The sequence below is a fragment of the Vipera ursinii genome, assembly GCF_947247035.1.
Source record: "Vipera ursinii genome assembly, chromosome: 5".
NCBI classification, from domain to species: domain Eukaryota; kingdom Metazoa; phylum Chordata; class Lepidosauria; order Squamata; family Viperidae; genus Vipera; species Vipera ursinii.
In genome coordinates, this window is record NC_139518.1 from 25588528 (window position 1) to 25606929 (window position 18402).

Consider the following 18402-nt stretch of genomic DNA (forward strand, 5'->3'; position numbering starts at 1 on the left):
CGATTTCTAACCCAGTGCCCTAACCATTACACTAAACTGGCTCTCTTCTAGTAATATCTACATAAAAATCTCATATTAACAAGACAAATAGTAAATATGCTTTCTAGATAATACAAGCTTTTGGGGGGAACTGGCTGATAATATCTTTCCACTTGCCCTATCCATATACAGGTAGTCCTCGCGTTATGACCATAATGGAGTGTGCACATTATGGTCATGAGTCATAATACTGTAACTTTTTTGTGGTGGTGATTAAGTGAATGCAACAATCTAAATCCAAATGCCGCAGTTGTTAAACAAATCTCTTCTGAAAACTGGAAATGCTGGGTTTTTACAAAACCAGCGTAAAACATGGTCATATGATTGTGGCATTCTGCAAATGGGTGTAAATGTGGCTGTGTTACCAAGCATCCAAAATGTGGTAATTGACAATGTAGGCAACCATAGGAACTTTGGATGTGGATAATAAGTCCCCTTTTTCAGATAGGACGTAAGTCAATAACTTATAGAAAATACTTTGAAAGCGGGATGCACTAATTTTTTCTTACACAATATTCAAAATTAATACCTGCTCCAAATAAAAGGAGTAGTTAATTCTACTACCTCATTTACTTTAATGTGTAATAGATGTAATAGACCTTAATAGATAGCTGCATAGTTGCTGGGCAGGACTCCAGTGGAAATTGTGTCTTAGTGCCTCAAAAACCAAATCTCCTTGCCATAGAAGCTTCATTAGTACAAAGACAGGTGTTATAGAAGATTACAATGAAAAATTAAATATCTCACTAACTTCATATGAGTTCACTTGAATTTCATATTATCCCTATAAAATAACTGGAAGGCCTTACTGAAATGAGACAAGACCACTACTATAATTCAAGTAATGAGTTATTATTGGCCTGGTGACTATTTCTATTTTTGAGAAATTCAGCGTGTTTTGTAGAATACTAAAAATCATGAAGGAAATCAGATAAACAAGATTTATAAATGAATTACTTTCACTCATTTTGCCACATATGGCATGAATGTAGTTTCAGATATGATTTCCCATCTGCCTCAATCCATTACTTTAACTGGTCTTGAACAGATGCAGAGCACAGTATTGTCTGTTTTTACCTGATTAATTTGATTTTGTAGAGATGTTAGAAGCCCTTCACGCTGTTCATCCTGTCCCTTGAGACATGTGAGTACCAAAGACAGGAATGGTTGCTGACTCAGAAGAGACATACTTTAAAAAAGCAGAGTGGACACTGAATTAGATATGTCTTTCTGATACTTCCTCTCCCAAATCCTTCCTTCCCCTTTTCAGTGTTTCTCTAAAAGGATTTCTTTATAAACTCTCATCACTATTTTAAAACCGCAAAATTGTTTCTGCCTTTACTCATGCATGTGACCAGAATGAAGTGTTAAACAGATTATATGGTCCAGGCAAAGAGAGCTTTATGAGTCATTCTGTGAGGCAGATGGGCAGTTTGTAAATGTGATAAATAAATAAAATGTTATAAAAGTAGAAAGCTTCTTCAAAACATTGATAACTTTTGCAGAAATAAGCAGCTTCTGAGAATAATAATTTATAGAACTTCATATTTCCACTATTGAAAGCGTATTTCTAAAATTTTCTGCAGTGATATATAAATCAATTTATATAGGAATCTTGAGGATAGCAAGCACAAAACTACTTGTTTTGGCAAATGATTTAATATTGCCTAATAATGAGAGTTGTGTGACACTTTTTTCTCATGAAATATAAGCATCTCAAGTCCTCTTGTACTTTGAGACAAGTCACCTCATCCTATTAGAGATAAGGAAAAGAAGGATAAGATTCTTGTTTTCCCTGTTCTTCCATTTTGTATTTTACTTTCATGGTGACAAAAATAGTATGCAATTTCTGAGATTATTTAGGTTACCAAACAACTCAAAAACATTTAGCAAGGAGCACTTTCTCATCTTTGTAACAAAGTATTAATTCTTTTCTGATAATTATTTCAAGATAAATTAATACTAATTAATAGCATAAATTTAATTTTTAAATATGAAATTCGATGTGAATGATAACAGAAAAGAAAGGAAATTCCAAATTTAGACAAACAACTTCCCACCTATAATATGAATTAGTGGAATATTTTTCAGTAAAAGACATCTTAATAAAGAGCCTTGGTGGAGCAGTGGGCTAATGCCTCCTTAGGTAACACCAGCTGCCTGCAATTAGTGCAGGTTCGCATCCCACCAGGCTCAGCCTTCCATCCTTCCGAGGTAGGTAAAATGAGGACCCAGATTGTTGGGGGCAATTAAGCTAACTTTGTAATAATGCCGCTTGGGGGTGTGTGTGAAAGCCCTAATAAGCAGGCATATACATAGGATGAAGGCTACTGCTAAGCTTGTAAGCCGCCCTGAGTCTTCAGAGAAGGGTGGGATATAAATGGAATTAAAATAAATAAAAAATAAAATAAAAAAAATATGTCATGATTTACCAGACTCCTAGGTACAATCCTAATATTAACTCAGAAAAGAAAAACATGTTTGTGATAAGTAGATCTATGATAAAAGTAGTTAGCTTCATGTGCAAATTAAGAACAAAATGAGTTACTTTGATGCTCTTTTCTTAATCTTCACGGTAAGTATTTAGTTTAGTTTTCAAAAAACAATATTTCTAAGTAACAGATAGACCTTATTTCATTTAAGAATTTACTGTGTTCATTTTCTTAAAAATAAATATGCCACACAGTTGGGCTTTTTCCCCCAAAACAATATCTGGTTTCTACTGGTTTCGTTAAAGAAAGCTCAAATTCTACGCTTCATTGTTGCAGAAGAAATTACTAGTTTAAAATACAGCCATATTTTTCAGTATCTTCTACCTCTTCTGCTTTTGCCTGTCTCTCTCCTTCTTAGAACATGATCCCAAGTGCTGGCCTTTCTCTAGTTCTTCTCCAGCTGCTTTCAAGACTCGACCTTGAACAGATGTCGGCAGCTTTGCAATCAGGGGAGCCACCAACCAGACACCTTGTCTTTCAGAAGAGCTAAAGACATGAAACAAATAAGATTTTTGAACAGAATATTAATATATTCAGTACTTTTTCTCACTGTATATATAAAAATTATTATTATTTGCAAATGGCATTGTTACATTAGCCTGGAGACCACAACGCTATTGCAGAGTAGCAGTTTGGCTGCCAAGTTACCAGCTTAGTTGAAGAAAATACTTGCACGCTTTCTAAGGTGTACCACAAGAGGGTGAGCTGGTTTTGTACCAGAAAGAAATGCAAGAGGCTCTTCCTGTAGCATCATACTAGGCTGCTCCTTCCCTGGAGTTGCCATGCAAATGGACACTGCAGTTGGGAAGGTTCAGAGCCACACAAGGTGATAAATAAAGAATGCTAAGTAAAGATTAAACAAATCTTAGATTAAACTGAGAACTGGTGTGGTGTGAAGGATGTGTTGTTAGAGTAGGACTTAGGAGAGCCAGTTTCACCCTCAGCCATGGTGGATGCTCAGTGCATGATTTTGGCCAGGTTGCTTTGAAGAGGAAAACCTGGAAGAGAGAATGCTATGTATGCAGCTTTATGCTTCAGAAGAAAAGGCAAGATATATACTGGGTAAAATAGTAATAGTTTACAACTAATTTTTGAATTGTAAGCTGCCCAGAGGCATTGATGAGATGAGTGGCTATAGAAATTGAATGAATGAATGAATGAATGAATGAATGGTTTAAATTCAGTTTGACTATTATATAGAACTCCTGATCTGACACTCCAAATGTTGTCCGCTTAGGTAGAAATTTCCTATTTCTTCCAATTAAGGATGCACTTGTTAGAAATGAAAAATAAAAAATATATATCTCATCTTAAACCAATAATTATTTTCCATAAAGTTAAAAAATAATAGAGTTCACTGAGGAATCAGGTGTAATTTGCAGCTTAGGTTCTTTAAAATGAAATTTTCTTAATTTCAACAACCTATTTTATTTTTAAATCAGAGAAAGATTATCAAATTCTTAATTCAGTGACTCAAAGTATTTATTTAACCTGCAGCTAACACTGTGTTTATCCTCTTTAGTGTGTATTTAGTAAACAATCAAGAGAATGAAGAAATTCTTGCATGCCCAGGTACTCCTCGGAGGCAATAGTTTTTGCATGCAGAAGAAATTAGTATTCTGTGAAGTTTGCTGGTTCAGCACACTATATTTCTCAGAGTGAAAACCATAATTATTCAGCAGCAGCCTTTGTGAGTAGACCCCTCTCAACTGTTTCTATTTTAAAAAGTATACACAATTTCCTCAGATTGATTACATTACCTTAGGAATGTCTTTTTACAGTTCTGCCTTGTAATATGTGTGTCAGCATTTCCAAGAGAGTTTGGATTGAAGAGGCCTATACCAGAGTTACAAGAGTTATTGTTTAGATCAGCGGATTGCTGAAACACTTCAATTGTCGCCTTTGCAATATTATCCAACAAGCTGTTCATTTCAGCCACAGACCCAGAACCCTACAGTAAAACATAAGTAAACTAGCGCATTCATGGTATGTTTGCTCATACACTACATTATTTTGTAAAGGTACATGATTAATTAAAAAGAAAGCAAGAAATACTCACAGGTTCCTTCAGACACTGTTTGATCATTAGTTGAAGTTCCAGCCATGACTGTCTAAGAGTCCACTGGTCTATATTCTGAATCAAAAAAGGGAGCAGAATTTTGTTCCTCATAACATTTCTAAAATTATTATTCTCATCAAGAAAATTGATATATGGTTTTATTATGTCATATGAAATATTTTGTTATAGCTGTATATTGGATATAGCTAATTTTGTTAATTCCTGCTGGTGGAATTCTGTGGGTGGATTGAGAAAACAGGGCTAGAGAAGGGGAATATGACCTTATAGCAATATACACTTGATCAAAGTTTGTCTTCCATTCAAATCTAATCTAACAATGGGAATGCCATTTGTACATATGCTTTTGAGATTCAATGTTCAAATGCAGGACTTTGTATTTTTTTGCTGTGAAAATTCAACGTGCTAGTTTCTTCTGATTGTTTCAATCTTTTATTATCCTTTTATTATAATGTTCTCAAAATGATGTTTCTCTTCCCACCTGCACCCATCTCTGTATCCCTTGCAGATGTAATAATCTTATTTTCTATTTCTCAATCCAATAGAATAGAATAGAATAGAATAGAATAGAATAGAATAGAATAGAATAGAATAGAATATCTTTATTGTCGTTGTGTAACTCACAACAAAATTAAGTGCTGTCCACAATGCACACTACACAGAAGTAAAAAACACAAATAAGAACATACATTATATATACACATCCTCTGTAAACCACTTAAAGACGGCTGTAAAGCATTATGAAGCAGTATATAAGTTTAAGTGCTATGAATAATTATGAAACAATAATCCAAGTGTTTCCTTCATTTAGAAAAAAAAGTAAGCAACAATAATGCAATGAAAAAAGCAAATCAAACACATCTTCTTTCTTATCTAAATGAGGTTACCTGAAGAATGCGCTTGATGTGTTGTCTCTGAGGATTGTCTCCTTCTGCACATTCTTTAATACTGTGAGGGTAACAGATAAGCTGCAGCAATTTCTGTGCTTGTTTGTTAGAGAGAACTGGATCCAGGATAAGATCTTTGTCAGTACATAGCCTCTCAGGTTCTTTCAAACAGTGTTCCCCCACCCATTCCTACCAAAAGAATTTGATGGCGAATAAGCATCAGTACAAAAGTCAAAACCAAACTTAACTGTGTAATTTGTAACTCGACTGTATAACAAAAACACAGTATTTTTCAGAAGGAATGGAGTTCGTATTGGATATTACTTCTGTATGACAAAAAAATGAGTCTAACTTCATCTTGCACTGTAACTTCAGTACTTATACTGAAGAGCTGACTTAAACACAAATATAGTAGATGTCATTTCCACCATATACATGGTTTGAAATAATTTTGAATAAAATACAACTTTTCAGTGTGGTAGTTATTGCATCTAATATATTCACATCTCACCTTTCTTTGCAAGAGTTAAAATGCATACATCATGGCATTTTATCATCATAATACTCTTAGCCCCAGTTTAGGCTATAAAACAGAGACTGGCCATGGCTGAATAGAGATTGGAAACCAATTGTCTTTGGTCCTACTCCAACAGTTACTCCACATTGATCCTATTCACACTTATCAGAATATACTGGCAAGAGTAACTGCTTCAATTACACATGGAGACATAGACCGAAGCACAGCACAGAAAGCCTGCACTCACCAACATTCACAATTCCTGGAGTATGGCAACAATGTTACTTTTGCAAAATTATGTCTATGTACAACATAATGAAGGAAAACAAAGACCAGTGTTACCTGCTGACAAATGCTTCGTAGTACATATCTAGCATATTCACTGAGAGTAGCTGTTTCTATGGAAATTGTTTTTCCATACAAAGTCTTTGAGGTAGCTTCCCATATCTCATCATCATTTAGATCTCCCAGTAATCTTTGTACTGAATAATCTGAATTTTTCAAGGAGGGAATATTGTTGCTTCCAATTTCAGCATCACCTATATTGTAGGAATAGTAAAAAAGATGAAAAGATTTATTAGTCCTTTAATATAGTTTGGCTTTCACCTACAGTAAGTGCCCTCTTAATTTATTTTTGCTTAATGCTACTTCAGGTTTTAGAAGTTGTTGGTATATTATTTTAACATTTGAGGATGTCTGGCTATTCTTGTAGAAAAGTTAGTCTAATAAACATTTCTTCAATTACCTATGCTATAGTATGATATAATTTGCTTGCTCCCTAGAGTTCTTACAGATATATAAGATAAACATTTTTAAACTTTATCTTAAAGCAAATAAGAAACAATGCCCTACAACACCAAAATTACATACTTTAATAAGCAAACACATTAAAAGTAAATTTATATTACTGGAGAAGAAAAATACTGATTGGTAAACATGTTATTTAATTATTAATTTTACATTCTGTCTTTTTTTCTAGGACCTTAAATGTAAATGGAGGATACTCCTTTGTTTTTAGCCAGTACAATAACTTAATTTTTAGGTTGAACTAAGAGGTAGGGATTGGCCCAAAGCCAACACTGATATCTGTGAGCAAGTGGTGCTTCAAATTGGTCTCCATTGGTCTGTGTCAAGCGCAAAGGATCAGACCATAACTCTTCTTCCCAGTTCTGCCTGCTCTTCCCCTACAGCCTGTACAATATTTTAACCAGTACCTTCCAGATCATCTCGTACAGTACCCTATACTAGCTCCCCTTTGTACTTCTATTAATTTATGATTCATCCTGGAAGATGTTTCTGACACCATTATTCACTTCCTAGAAAAGTTTCAAGTTTATAATCTATCAGGTTTTCAGTAAATGTCTGAATGTATACGTGGGAGTAAATCTCATTGCATGTCCAAACAACTAGACACAAAGAGTTTTTCCCCCATGGCATTACTCTGCTAAACACCTAATTCCCACAGCACTGTCTCTTGCCTAAGGATATTTACCTATGTAGTAGGACTGTATTGCTATCATCCTTCTCATCTTTCCTATTACCTTCTCCTATTGGTATCTTATAATTTATCACTTTATTGTTTGTATGTACACTGAGACCTTATGTTTGTATGTACACTGTATGTTTGTATGTACACTGTATATTTGTATGTACACTCACAGCTTATGCACCGGAAACAAAGTTCTTGTGTGTCCAATCACACTTGGCCAATAAAGAATTCTCTATCCCTCTGAGGAACATATGCCTAGCTTCAAAGTAAACACGGAGATGAAGAACTTTAAAGCATGATCATACCAAGCATAAGAATTGCTTTCAAAACAGCAAATACTGCTCCCACTTCTATGCTGTTGTGAGCAGCACTTAAAAGGCGGCGATCACAAGATGATCGAATTCCTGGGAAACATTTTTCTGTGTAAAAAGAGAATAATATTCTTTAGGAATACTGATTTCCATTTCAGTGACACAAAACCTATTGTACTTAAGAGAGGAAATGAATTTGGAGTTCTTACCACTTGACAATAGGGAAATCTTGGGTGTTTGGAAGAGATGTAGAAGAAGCCGGCAAGTCATTCTTGCCCCTGGCTCAGCATCTGGATCTCCACAAGCTAAGAAAAGGGTACCACTTTATCATTATATCATAGAAAAATAAATTGTCATCTTTAGTGCCAGCTGAAAAAAACCCTTGAAACTAATTTTAAACATTGGAATAAAACAAAAATAAAAAATAAGGCTTTCACATATTAATGCTGAGGAAAATTCTTACTATATCAAATATTTTGCAAAATAAAGGTTTTTTATAAAGACTTTTTCATAAATATATTTTAATTCTGTTTCGTTTTCTATTTTTTCTAGCTTCATATTTCACCTTTATATGAAATGAGAAAAGATTTAAGCTACTATTTAACACAGGGGTCCCCAACCTCCCCGTCCACGGACCAACACCAGCCCATGGGATGCTAGAAACTGAGCAGCACAAACAAGCAGAGTCCCATCTGTGGGATGCAGGCAGCATGTGAAACCAAGCTGCCTCCAGTCCATGGAAAAAAACTCTCTCCATGGAATTGGTCCCTGATGCCCAAAAGATTGGGGGGCACTGATTTAACATGTTGAATGTATTTTGAAGACTTGATAGATACTGACAATTTATGAAGAAAAATGACAAATGTGAAAGACATGATTGGAAAAAAAAAGGAAAAACACACAAATTTCAGATGTACAATAAGGAAAGATTATGGGAAATAACAATGGGAAAACTGGAAAATACAGAATAGTATTTTAAAAGCTAAATATGAATTTGTGTGAGACTCTAAAAAGTGGTTTCAAGTAAACATAATGCAAGAAGTAAGATCATATGAATTTATAAAAATTCAAAGGTAACAATACCATGAGTGTGAAACTAACAGTTCAGTTAGTTTCAGGAACACACTGTAACAAAGTCCAAAGCAAAATTAATATTTGATGGTAGAAATAGGAAATCACAAATAAAACGATAATAAAAATACATGTTCAATTTATAAATGCAAAAAAGATAAAATGCTTTGCTTTCTAGCCCAAAGAGATAGTTAGTGGGCAAACAGGTTGTTCTACAAACAATCTTAGCAAATCTTTCTCCCAAAGAAGTGGGGACTCTTACTGTTTTAATACACCTCGAAATCTCACCTGCTGTAAGTAAAGAAGGAAGAGCTACGTGTTGAACTACATCCTCAAGGAAAAAGCATTGACGAGCTATCAGTATTGCAACAAAGGTAGCCAATGAATCATGGAATGACAGATCACTCACCTTAAAGGAAAAAGAGAAAAAGAAAAACCCAGGGTCAATATTTCTGTTGGGTCATTTGCTAGTACAAAAACATTATACTTTTAAAAAGGTAAAGGTTCCCCCGCACATGCGTGCTAGTCGTTTCCAACTCTAGGGGCCAGTGCTCATCTCCGTTTCAAAGCCAAAGAGCCAGCGCTTGTCCAAGGACGTCTCCGTGGTCATGTGGCCGGCATGACTAGATGCCAAAGGCGCACGGAACGCTGTTACCTTCCCATAGTGGTCCCTATTTTTCTACTTGCATTTTTATGTGCTTTCGAACTGCTAGGTTGGCAGAAGCTGGGATGAGTAACAGGCGCTCACTCTGTTACGCGACACTCGGGATTCAACCCGCCAAACTGCCGACCATCTGATCGACAAGCTCAGCGTCCTAACCCATTGAGCCACCACGTTGCTATTATACTTTTACATAGATCTAATTATGTAGAAGTATGGTTTTCTATTTCTTTCTATTGATTGATCTACCTTTTCCTGATTCTGTGCCACAATATATCAGTTGCTGTTTTTTAACTTGCTATGATCCCAGCAGTCAGAGGTCTGAAAGTGTGAAGTCACCATTGGTGTACAGAGGTAATACAACTTGAGGCAAAAGTAACAGTGTTTAGTAGCTAAGGTAACTACATCACAATTAATGACAGATAGATATATCAGCTGCCATCAGCTGATATATCTACTGCACCTTATTATAACATTATGCCAAGACAAGATACCTTGATTCAGTTACCTTGCCAATGGGGAATTATTCCCCAAACCGGGAGAATAAAGGTATTATTCATAAAATGCTACCCTAATTTCATGGGCATAATTCACTGTTAAAACAGTTCTACAGAGAAAAGTCCTTGGATTTCAATGAAGAGTTGCAGGTTTCTCAAACTATTGCTTTCCCTTACACTCAACTATCAGGTAGAATCTCTCCTGAAATTTCTTGTGAAACCAGTGGAAAACACAAAACATTGCAGGAATAACTCATGTAAATTAACAACTAATATTGTGTTATGTATAAGAGGCATAATATTAAAGAATTATATGCCTTTTTTATTATACAGGAAAGCTACAAATATCCACCATGCAAAACAAAAATCAGATTTATTATTTTAATTACATTTTTTGCACTTACATCCACACTGCAGAGAAGATCATTAAATCCCCAGACATGATTTGAAGAACAGCAAAGGGCTTTCAAGACTCCTAACCACTCTGAACTTAGCACTGTACAGCAAGCAGTTAACTCTGCACACAAGTTGGCAATATCATTAATTCTAGGAGACAAAAATAAATTTAAAAAACCATGCTAACAAAGTAAAAAAATAACAGTTTAATGGCAGTCAAATATTTGCCATGTCGGTGGTGTGCAACCAAACACATTTACTTTTTATTAATATATTTAGATAAAATAAATGTGGAGAGAAGGAGAAGAGAAAAACAAATATGCTTGGGTCAATGTAAAATATAAGGAGTTAAAATATATGATTTAAATTAATTCTGGGTATAAGCTATTTAAAAAGTCTTCTTAAAATATCATCACTCAATTATCAAATAGATAATTAAATAATGGATTATTTAATAATTTTCAGAGTTAGAAGTGTTGGTCCTCTGTCTGAAATTCAAGAGATTGCAACATTGCTGGACAATCTGATATCCTACAATAGGTATACCACAGTATCTTACAGGAAGATACATGAGCTTTAAGTGAAAATCCAATTTCTAGCATCTGGGGTAAATCAGTTTCTTAGCAGCATGCTAAGACAAAGTTTTATTTTAACATTGTTGGTTGAATGACTTATAGTGATCGGCTTCATATATCAAGTTAAGCCATAAGACATGCTAGGTTCCTTCCTCATGGTTAGCTAAAGCACACAAAGCACATTAGTATTTAGAATTTATGGACCTAGTCAATGATAGAATTGTTGGAAAGTTTTGCATCATCAGAGATATTCTCCATACATGATTTTCCTTCAAAAAGATATATATGTAGAAAAAGCAAATGTACTATTTTATATTATACTATAACAGTAGCATGATTACAACATTCAGAATTTGGAGGAAGGAATGTCAAAACTATTATTTATTTGGTAGAACCCATCTGACTACAGAATAGTTCTGTGCAGCTTACATTTAAAATAGGAAAACAAAACAACTTAAAGTGTTTTCTGGTGAGACCAGTCTATCAGGGCAACCTGGTCTACCCCAAATATGAGATGGAGCATACTGCTTCCGCTTTTGCCTTTCAGCTCCAATCTAGGAGCCTTCACAGGCAGTCACTTCTGTGATAGACTATTTCTGTGTTAAATTTAAATTTACCGACAAAGAATTAAAGGAATACTAGTATAGCTATTTTGAGCTATTTAGCTCTCATCAGCTAGTTTGAATCTCAGAAGGGTATGGCTAGCTGATGAGAGCTAAATAGCTTGAAATAGCTGTACTAGTCTTTTAATTCTTTGTCGGTAAATTTAAATTTAACCAAAGAACCTAAACATCTGAACAAACTGTAGAACCAACCAGCCAGAGCTTAACAAACATCCTATTCTAAGTCCTGGGAGAAGAGCCAGGTTTTTAAAGACTTGTGGAACACCACCATCAGAGTGGGATATAAACACCTCTCAGGGGAAATATGATTCTAGATGGCAGACAGCATGACAGAAAAGTCATATCTTCTAGTCCCCAATAAATGGCATTACTTAATTGAGGGAACCAAAGCATACCAAGTGGGCAGAGACCACAGGAGATATCCTGGATCTACGCTTTGAAGGGCTTTATGGGTGATAAACAGCACCCTGAACTCTACTCAGAAGCTATTGGCAACCAGTTAACTATTAGTGTCACATGGATGACTGCCTGCACTGCATCATTCTGAACAGCTGCAGCTTCTAAGTAGTCTTCAAGGACAGCCCCATTACAGTGCATTACCACAGCTTAATTGTGAAATGGCTAGGCCATTAATAACCAACTAAAAGGAGCTACTGATTCAAAAATAGGCCCAACTAGCAGACCAAATGAAGCTGAAATTGTGCAAAGATCTTCTTAGCCACAGGTGTCCTTGTCATTGAAATAGGAGCTGTGAGTGCAATACAGTCCCTATATTCTGCAGCAATATTGAATGGGTGAAGGGGAATCCCATCTAAGAATAAAGATGGAAAATCCCCAGATCCAGGGACCAAAAATCCACAGCAACCTGTCCTTGGCAGGACTAAGTCTGTTCCTCTCCATCCAGAGTTGCAAACCTTGGCACCAGGACAAAGCATTGGAGCATCACCTGGGTGGCCTGGAGTTCAAGTGTACATACACATATTGATGATATCAGAACCCACACTGACTGATGGCCTCACCCAATTGTTTCATGTAGCTATTGAACAAAAAGGAACTGAGCCCTAGGGCACTCCACCATGAAAAGTTGTCAGCCCTTTGGGGTGCTCCAGACAAGAAGTACAAACCATGAGTACTAAGAATACATTTATTATAAGCTTATACTAATACAACATTGCAAGTACTTCTTCTTCCTTTACTTCTACTTTCCAGAAAATTAGATATATAGGATCCCTTCTGTGACTTTTCACACTCCCCCCTCTTCTTTCTGTGGGCTGAGATACCTTTTGCATGATAGTTGTCCAGGCTACACCACTTCCTCCTGTTTCCTAAGGTAATTCTCACATACCATTACAGGAGCCAACGGCATGATCTATTTTCCCTCCATTGTCAACACTGACTGGACTCAGCCTCTGAGAAAGGAGAGAACCACCATAGCACAGTGCTTCAACTACCAAACCCTGCAGCTGGTCCAGCCAATGAAGTGCAATCTCTTAGCCCAATCAGTCTGCTTTCATCATTTTTTAATATTTGAAATAAAATTTATAGGATTGAATTCTTATGCCAAAATTATTCATGTGCAATTTTGTTCTTGCTGTATTGTTATAGGAAGTATTGTTAGCACATCTTATAATGCCAGAGATTAGGGAAGGAGCCCATGGCAGGAAAACCTGCTGTAAGAGACTAATCATCAGTGGCGTACAAGAGCAAGATGGCAGGTTATGATACATGCCCCACTTCTTGTATGCACAAATGCAATGACAAATGAAAGAAACACATCTAGTTTTGTGTAGCTGTATCTATCTTTCCTGTTTTGATCTCATTGCAGACCCCAATGGGTACAGTGCTTGCGAAATTTGCCTAAATAAGAAGCTTTATGTTTGCAAAATAGCCTTACCTGTCTTCATCTTGATGGCCCATGCAGACATTCATTAGTGCATTACACACAAAGCTATAGCGACTTGGTGCATTGTCACTCAGAATCTTGCCCAACATTGAATATTTAAGGTTGCGAAGAGAGGGATTCTCAATAAAATCCAACATGAATTCAGGATCCCATAACAAATTGGAATTTGAAGGTTGAACATTGCTATATATAGTCTGCTTTACCTTTGAACAGGCACTACTAAAAAAAAGAAAGAAAGAAATAAGCAAGTAAAACAATTTCTTACAAAACAAACTTATACAGCTAATTAGAATTGTGTACAATTTACTTTGCAGCACTTGGTCTTAAAGCACTGTACCTATAAAATAACTGTGAAGAACTGAAACTCTAGTTTTCAAAGAGATCAGAAAATACATAGTTGAACCAGCCAAAACAGCATGACTGAAAAGATGCAGTATATCATCGGTCCCCAATCTTTCCAGCTCCATTGTCCAGCAGCAGCAGCAGGTGGGGAGGGGATGGTTTCCTGCACATGCTGTTTGCGCAAATGGAGATTCAAACACTCGCCCACCGCTTGCATGACCCTTTTCTCAAAAGATCACTGATTGGTACCAGTCCACAGAACGGGAGTTGAGGACACCTGCAGTATATTTTCTACTAAAAATGAATAATAATGGGTCTCAAAACCAAGTAAATCATGGGCAAATCTTGAGTGCGGGATTAAGATGTTGCAGCACAACAAGGGAAAAATGTAAGAAGACTTTTAAACAGCAAGTTCAAAAGCAGGAAAGAACATATATATATATGACCCATGCTAATTTAGGAAAAAATCCATAGCAAATGTAAATGTAAATCAAGTGGCAAAGCATTGTATAACTACATGGCTGGGGTATGATTCAATACATGAAGTTGACTATCTACTTTGTATTCTCTATGAGAAACATCTTGGACATTGTCATACTAGAAATAAGAGGAGCAGCAAATGCAGTCAAAATCTTGCTGCAGACGTTTTGGAAAGAGAGTGGCCAGATACAGTAGTGGCCAAAATTGTGGAAACCTTTTGAGAAAAATGTACAGTAGAAATGCCATCTTTGGTTATGTTTCCACCAATTTTTCTTCTAATTTCTTTATAACTGTAGCCTTGTACTATTTTACATCACTTTCTGGGGAACCAGTCAACTCTTTGCACCATTACTTTAATTTTATTACATTTTACAAGCTCACTAAATAAAAGGGAAAAAAACCCAACCAACTTGATAGCGATCACATAACACACTGACAAATATCCTCCTCTCAGATTCAATTCATGACATCAATAACTGAATCCTACTGTGATTTGATTGGCTCATTGCCAAAACAAGATGACACCTGATTGGCTCTCTAAACACTCATTTTCATTGCCTACAATCAGATGAAGGAAAACTACCTGATATCAACCTAAGCAAGTTGTGCTTCCTTTTTCTGGTTATTTGGCTATAACTTTTTATAGAATACAATACAGATAATTGAACAAACTATAATCATAATAGTAAAGTTAGAAGGTATCTTGGAGGTCATCTAGTCCAACCCCCTGCTCAGGCAGGAAACCCTATACCATTTCAGACAAATGCCTGTCCAGTCTCCTCTTAAAAACTTCCAATGTTGGAGCATTCACAGCTTCTGGAGGCAGGTTGTTCCACTGGTTAATTGTTCTAACTGTCAGGAAGTTTCTTCTTAGTTCTAGGTTGCTTCTCTGCTTGATTAGTCTCCATTCATTGCTTCTTGTCCTGCCTTCAAGCGCTTTGGAGAATAGCTTGACTCCCTCTTCTTTGTGGCAGCCCCTGAGATATTGGAACACTGCTATCATGTCACCCCTAGTCCTTCTCTTCATTAAACTAGACATACCCAATTCCCGCAGCTGTTCCTTATATGTTTTAGTCTCCAGACCTCTAATCATCATCTTTGTTGCTTCTTCTCTTTCTAGAGTGTCAACATCTTTTTTACATCGTGGTGATCAAAACTGGATGCAGTATTCCAAGTGTGGCCTTACCAAGGCATTGTAAAGTGGTATTAATACTTCACATGATCTTGATTCTATCCCTCTGTTAATGCAGCTTTGTGTTGGCTTTTTTGGCAGCTGCAACACACTGCTGGCTCATATTTAAGTGATTGCCTAAATGTAGAACCTTACTTTTTTCACCATTGAATTTTATTTTGTTAGATAGTGCCCAGTGTTCGAGTCTGTCCAGATCCTTCTGTATCTTAAGCCTGTCTTCTGGAGTGTTGGCTATTCCTGCCAGCTTGGTGTCATCTGCAAATTTGATGAGTTTCCCATCTATCCCCTCATCCAAATCATTGATGAAGATGTTGAAGAGCACTGGGCCCAGAACAGAGCCCTGGGGCACCCCCACTACACACTTCCCTCCATGTAGATGCGGTTCCATGCTGAGTACGGCCGGTCAGCCAACTATGAATCCATCTGGTGGTGATGCTGTCTAACCCACATTTTTCTATCTTATCAAGTAGTGTTTTGTCATCTACTTTATCAAATGCCTTACTGAAGTCCAAGTAAATTATATCCACAGCATTCCTCTTATCCACTAATTTTGTCACTTGGTCAAAGAATGCAATAAGATTTGTCTGGCACGATCTGTTTTTGAAAAACTCATATTGGCTTTTAGTAATGACTTTGTTTGCCTCTAGGTGCTTGCTGATTCGTTGTTTGATTATCTTTTCCAGAATGTTGCATTACATTCTTGATTAAATTATCTTTTCATTGATATATAATTTTATGGTACTACTCCAAAAAAGTGGTCTTATTAGCCATCAAACCTCAAAAATACACTTTTCTCAAAGGGTTTCCATAATTTTGGCCACTACTGTATATATTTGGGGAGCCACATTAGCATTAACAGAATCCTCTAATTAGTAAGAGAAAGAATCTCAAATGAACATTCAACCCCTGGATAATTAAAATACCCCTTGAAGTCTTTTACAGATCCTACTTAACATCTGGCAATTCCAGAAATTTTCTTGGTTAAATATTTATTCTGAATGCAGCTGTATGATACAAAGTGCATTCCAAATGGGGTGACATTATTCCAATGCTTATAAACACATACCAATCTTTTCATTTATTTTTTCAAACTTTTTTATTTTTTCTGCCCTGGTCTACAACACATTTTCTGAAAGCAGGCTGATTAATAGGTTCTGTGATTAAAAAACATCAGTGCTGTGAAGCTAAAGACTATAAAATAATGGTACAAATCTCTATAAGGGTCTCATTCCAGAATTCAGAAGGAAACTTATCCATTACTCTGTGTATACTATGCAAAACAGAACTATCACAGTACTGAAATACTGTATGTGGCAGTGATGCAAAGAGAGAGTTTTAAAACATTAATGACTTGAACCAGGCATACACATCTCCTCTATAAGCACAGAGAATGTTTCTCAATCACTAGAAAAGGGAAGTTGATCAATATGTATACACATATAGAACACCACAAACATTATTCCTGTGGGAACGGCCAGAATTTGGCTTCTCAAGAATTTGGTTTCTCACCCTTCAGCCTTTCCAGACCCCCCTAATGGGCCTCTCTGTTGGTTTCAGTGAGAGCACACTCTCCTGGCTCACAGGGCTGGCATGTGGGAGGTTTGGGAAACGCTATGATAAAGCCTTCACATACATCTTTTAGTACCTTGTTTTTGTATGATCTCAGAGGCACCTGAGAAATTCTCTCTGTGTATCCAATTATCTATGTATGCTATGTTGTATGAGAGGGATGGAGTTTTTTGTAATACTGGAGGTGAATAAAAGTTCAGCGGGCAGTGCTCACGGGGGTTCTTTTCTGGAGACGAGGCTGCCTGGCTGCTAAAAAGCTCTCTATGGACTCAGGTCTGAATTCCTGTCCCTTCGTCCGAATTTCTTTCCCCTTCAATTCCCTTTTAGGATTTTAGGATTACTAACATTAAGTAGAGCAGTAAAACAAAAAAAAACCCCTTCATGGATTACTGCCTTGTCGTGGCGAAGGGGCTTGCGTAATTCAATGAAGCTATGAGCTATGCCGTGCAGGGCCACCCAAGACGGACAGGTCATAGCAGAGAGTTCTGACAAAACGTGATCCACTGGAGAAGGAAATGGCAAACCACTCCAGTATCTTTGCCATGAAAACCCTATGGACAGTACCAAAAGGCAAAACGATATGACGCTGGAAGATGAGCCCCTCAGGTCGGAAGGTGTCCAATATGCTACTGGGGAAGAGCAGAGGGCTAGTACTAGTAGCGCCAGAAAGAATGAAGCGACTGGGCCAAAGCCGAAAGGACGCTCAGCTGTGGATATGTCTGGTGGTGAAAGGAAAGTCCGATGCTGTAAAGATTTTTTCTCCATAGGAACCTGGAATGTAAGATCCATGAATCAAGGAAAACTGGACGTGGTCAAACAAGAGATGACAAGACTGAACATTGACATCTTAGGTATCAGCGAACTAAAATGGACAGGAATGGGTGAATTTAATTCAGATGACCATCAGGTATACTACTGTGGGCAAGAATCCTTCAGAAGAAATGGAGTAGCCTTCATAGTCAATAAAAGAGTAGGAAAAGCAATACTGGGATACAATCCTCAAAATGACAGAATGATCTCAGTTCGAATCCAAGGCAAACCATTCAATATCACAGTAGTCCAGGTCTATGCCCCAACCACCAGTGCTGAAGAGGATGAAATTGACCAGTTCTATGAAGCACTACAGCACCTTATAGAACTAACACCAAAAAATGATGTTCTTATCATCATGGGGGATTGGAATGCTAAAGTAGGAAGCCAAAAGATAACTGGAATAACAGGCAAGTTTGGCCTTGGAGTGCAAAATGAAGCAGGGCACAGGCTGATAGAATTCTGTCAAGA

General features: G+C 36.7%; 1 protein-coding gene across 1 annotated transcript in view; it reads right to left on the minus strand.

Annotated features, from left to right (window-relative positions):
• The window catches only part of MED12L (mediator complex subunit 12L), a gene marked incomplete at its 5' end in the record, with an annotated part of 179382 nt that overhangs the window by 30898 nt on the left and 130082 nt on the right, over positions 1-18402 (minus strand). The window contains 11 exons of the mRNA XM_083364939.1: positions 1117-1228; positions 2856-3017; positions 4292-4482; positions 4591-4665; positions 5496-5684; positions 6355-6551; positions 7807-7920; positions 8022-8117; positions 9172-9292; positions 10446-10587; positions 13530-13757. Of these exons, the coding sequence (XP_083221065.1) occupies positions 1117-1228; positions 2856-3017; positions 4292-4482; positions 4591-4665; positions 5496-5684; positions 6355-6551; positions 7807-7920; positions 8022-8117; positions 9172-9292; positions 10446-10587; positions 13530-13757 (1627 nt within the window). The remainder of the gene's footprint in view (positions 1-1116; positions 1229-2855; positions 3018-4291; positions 4483-4590; positions 4666-5495; positions 5685-6354; positions 6552-7806; positions 7921-8021; positions 8118-9171; positions 9293-10445; positions 10588-13529; positions 13758-18402) is intronic.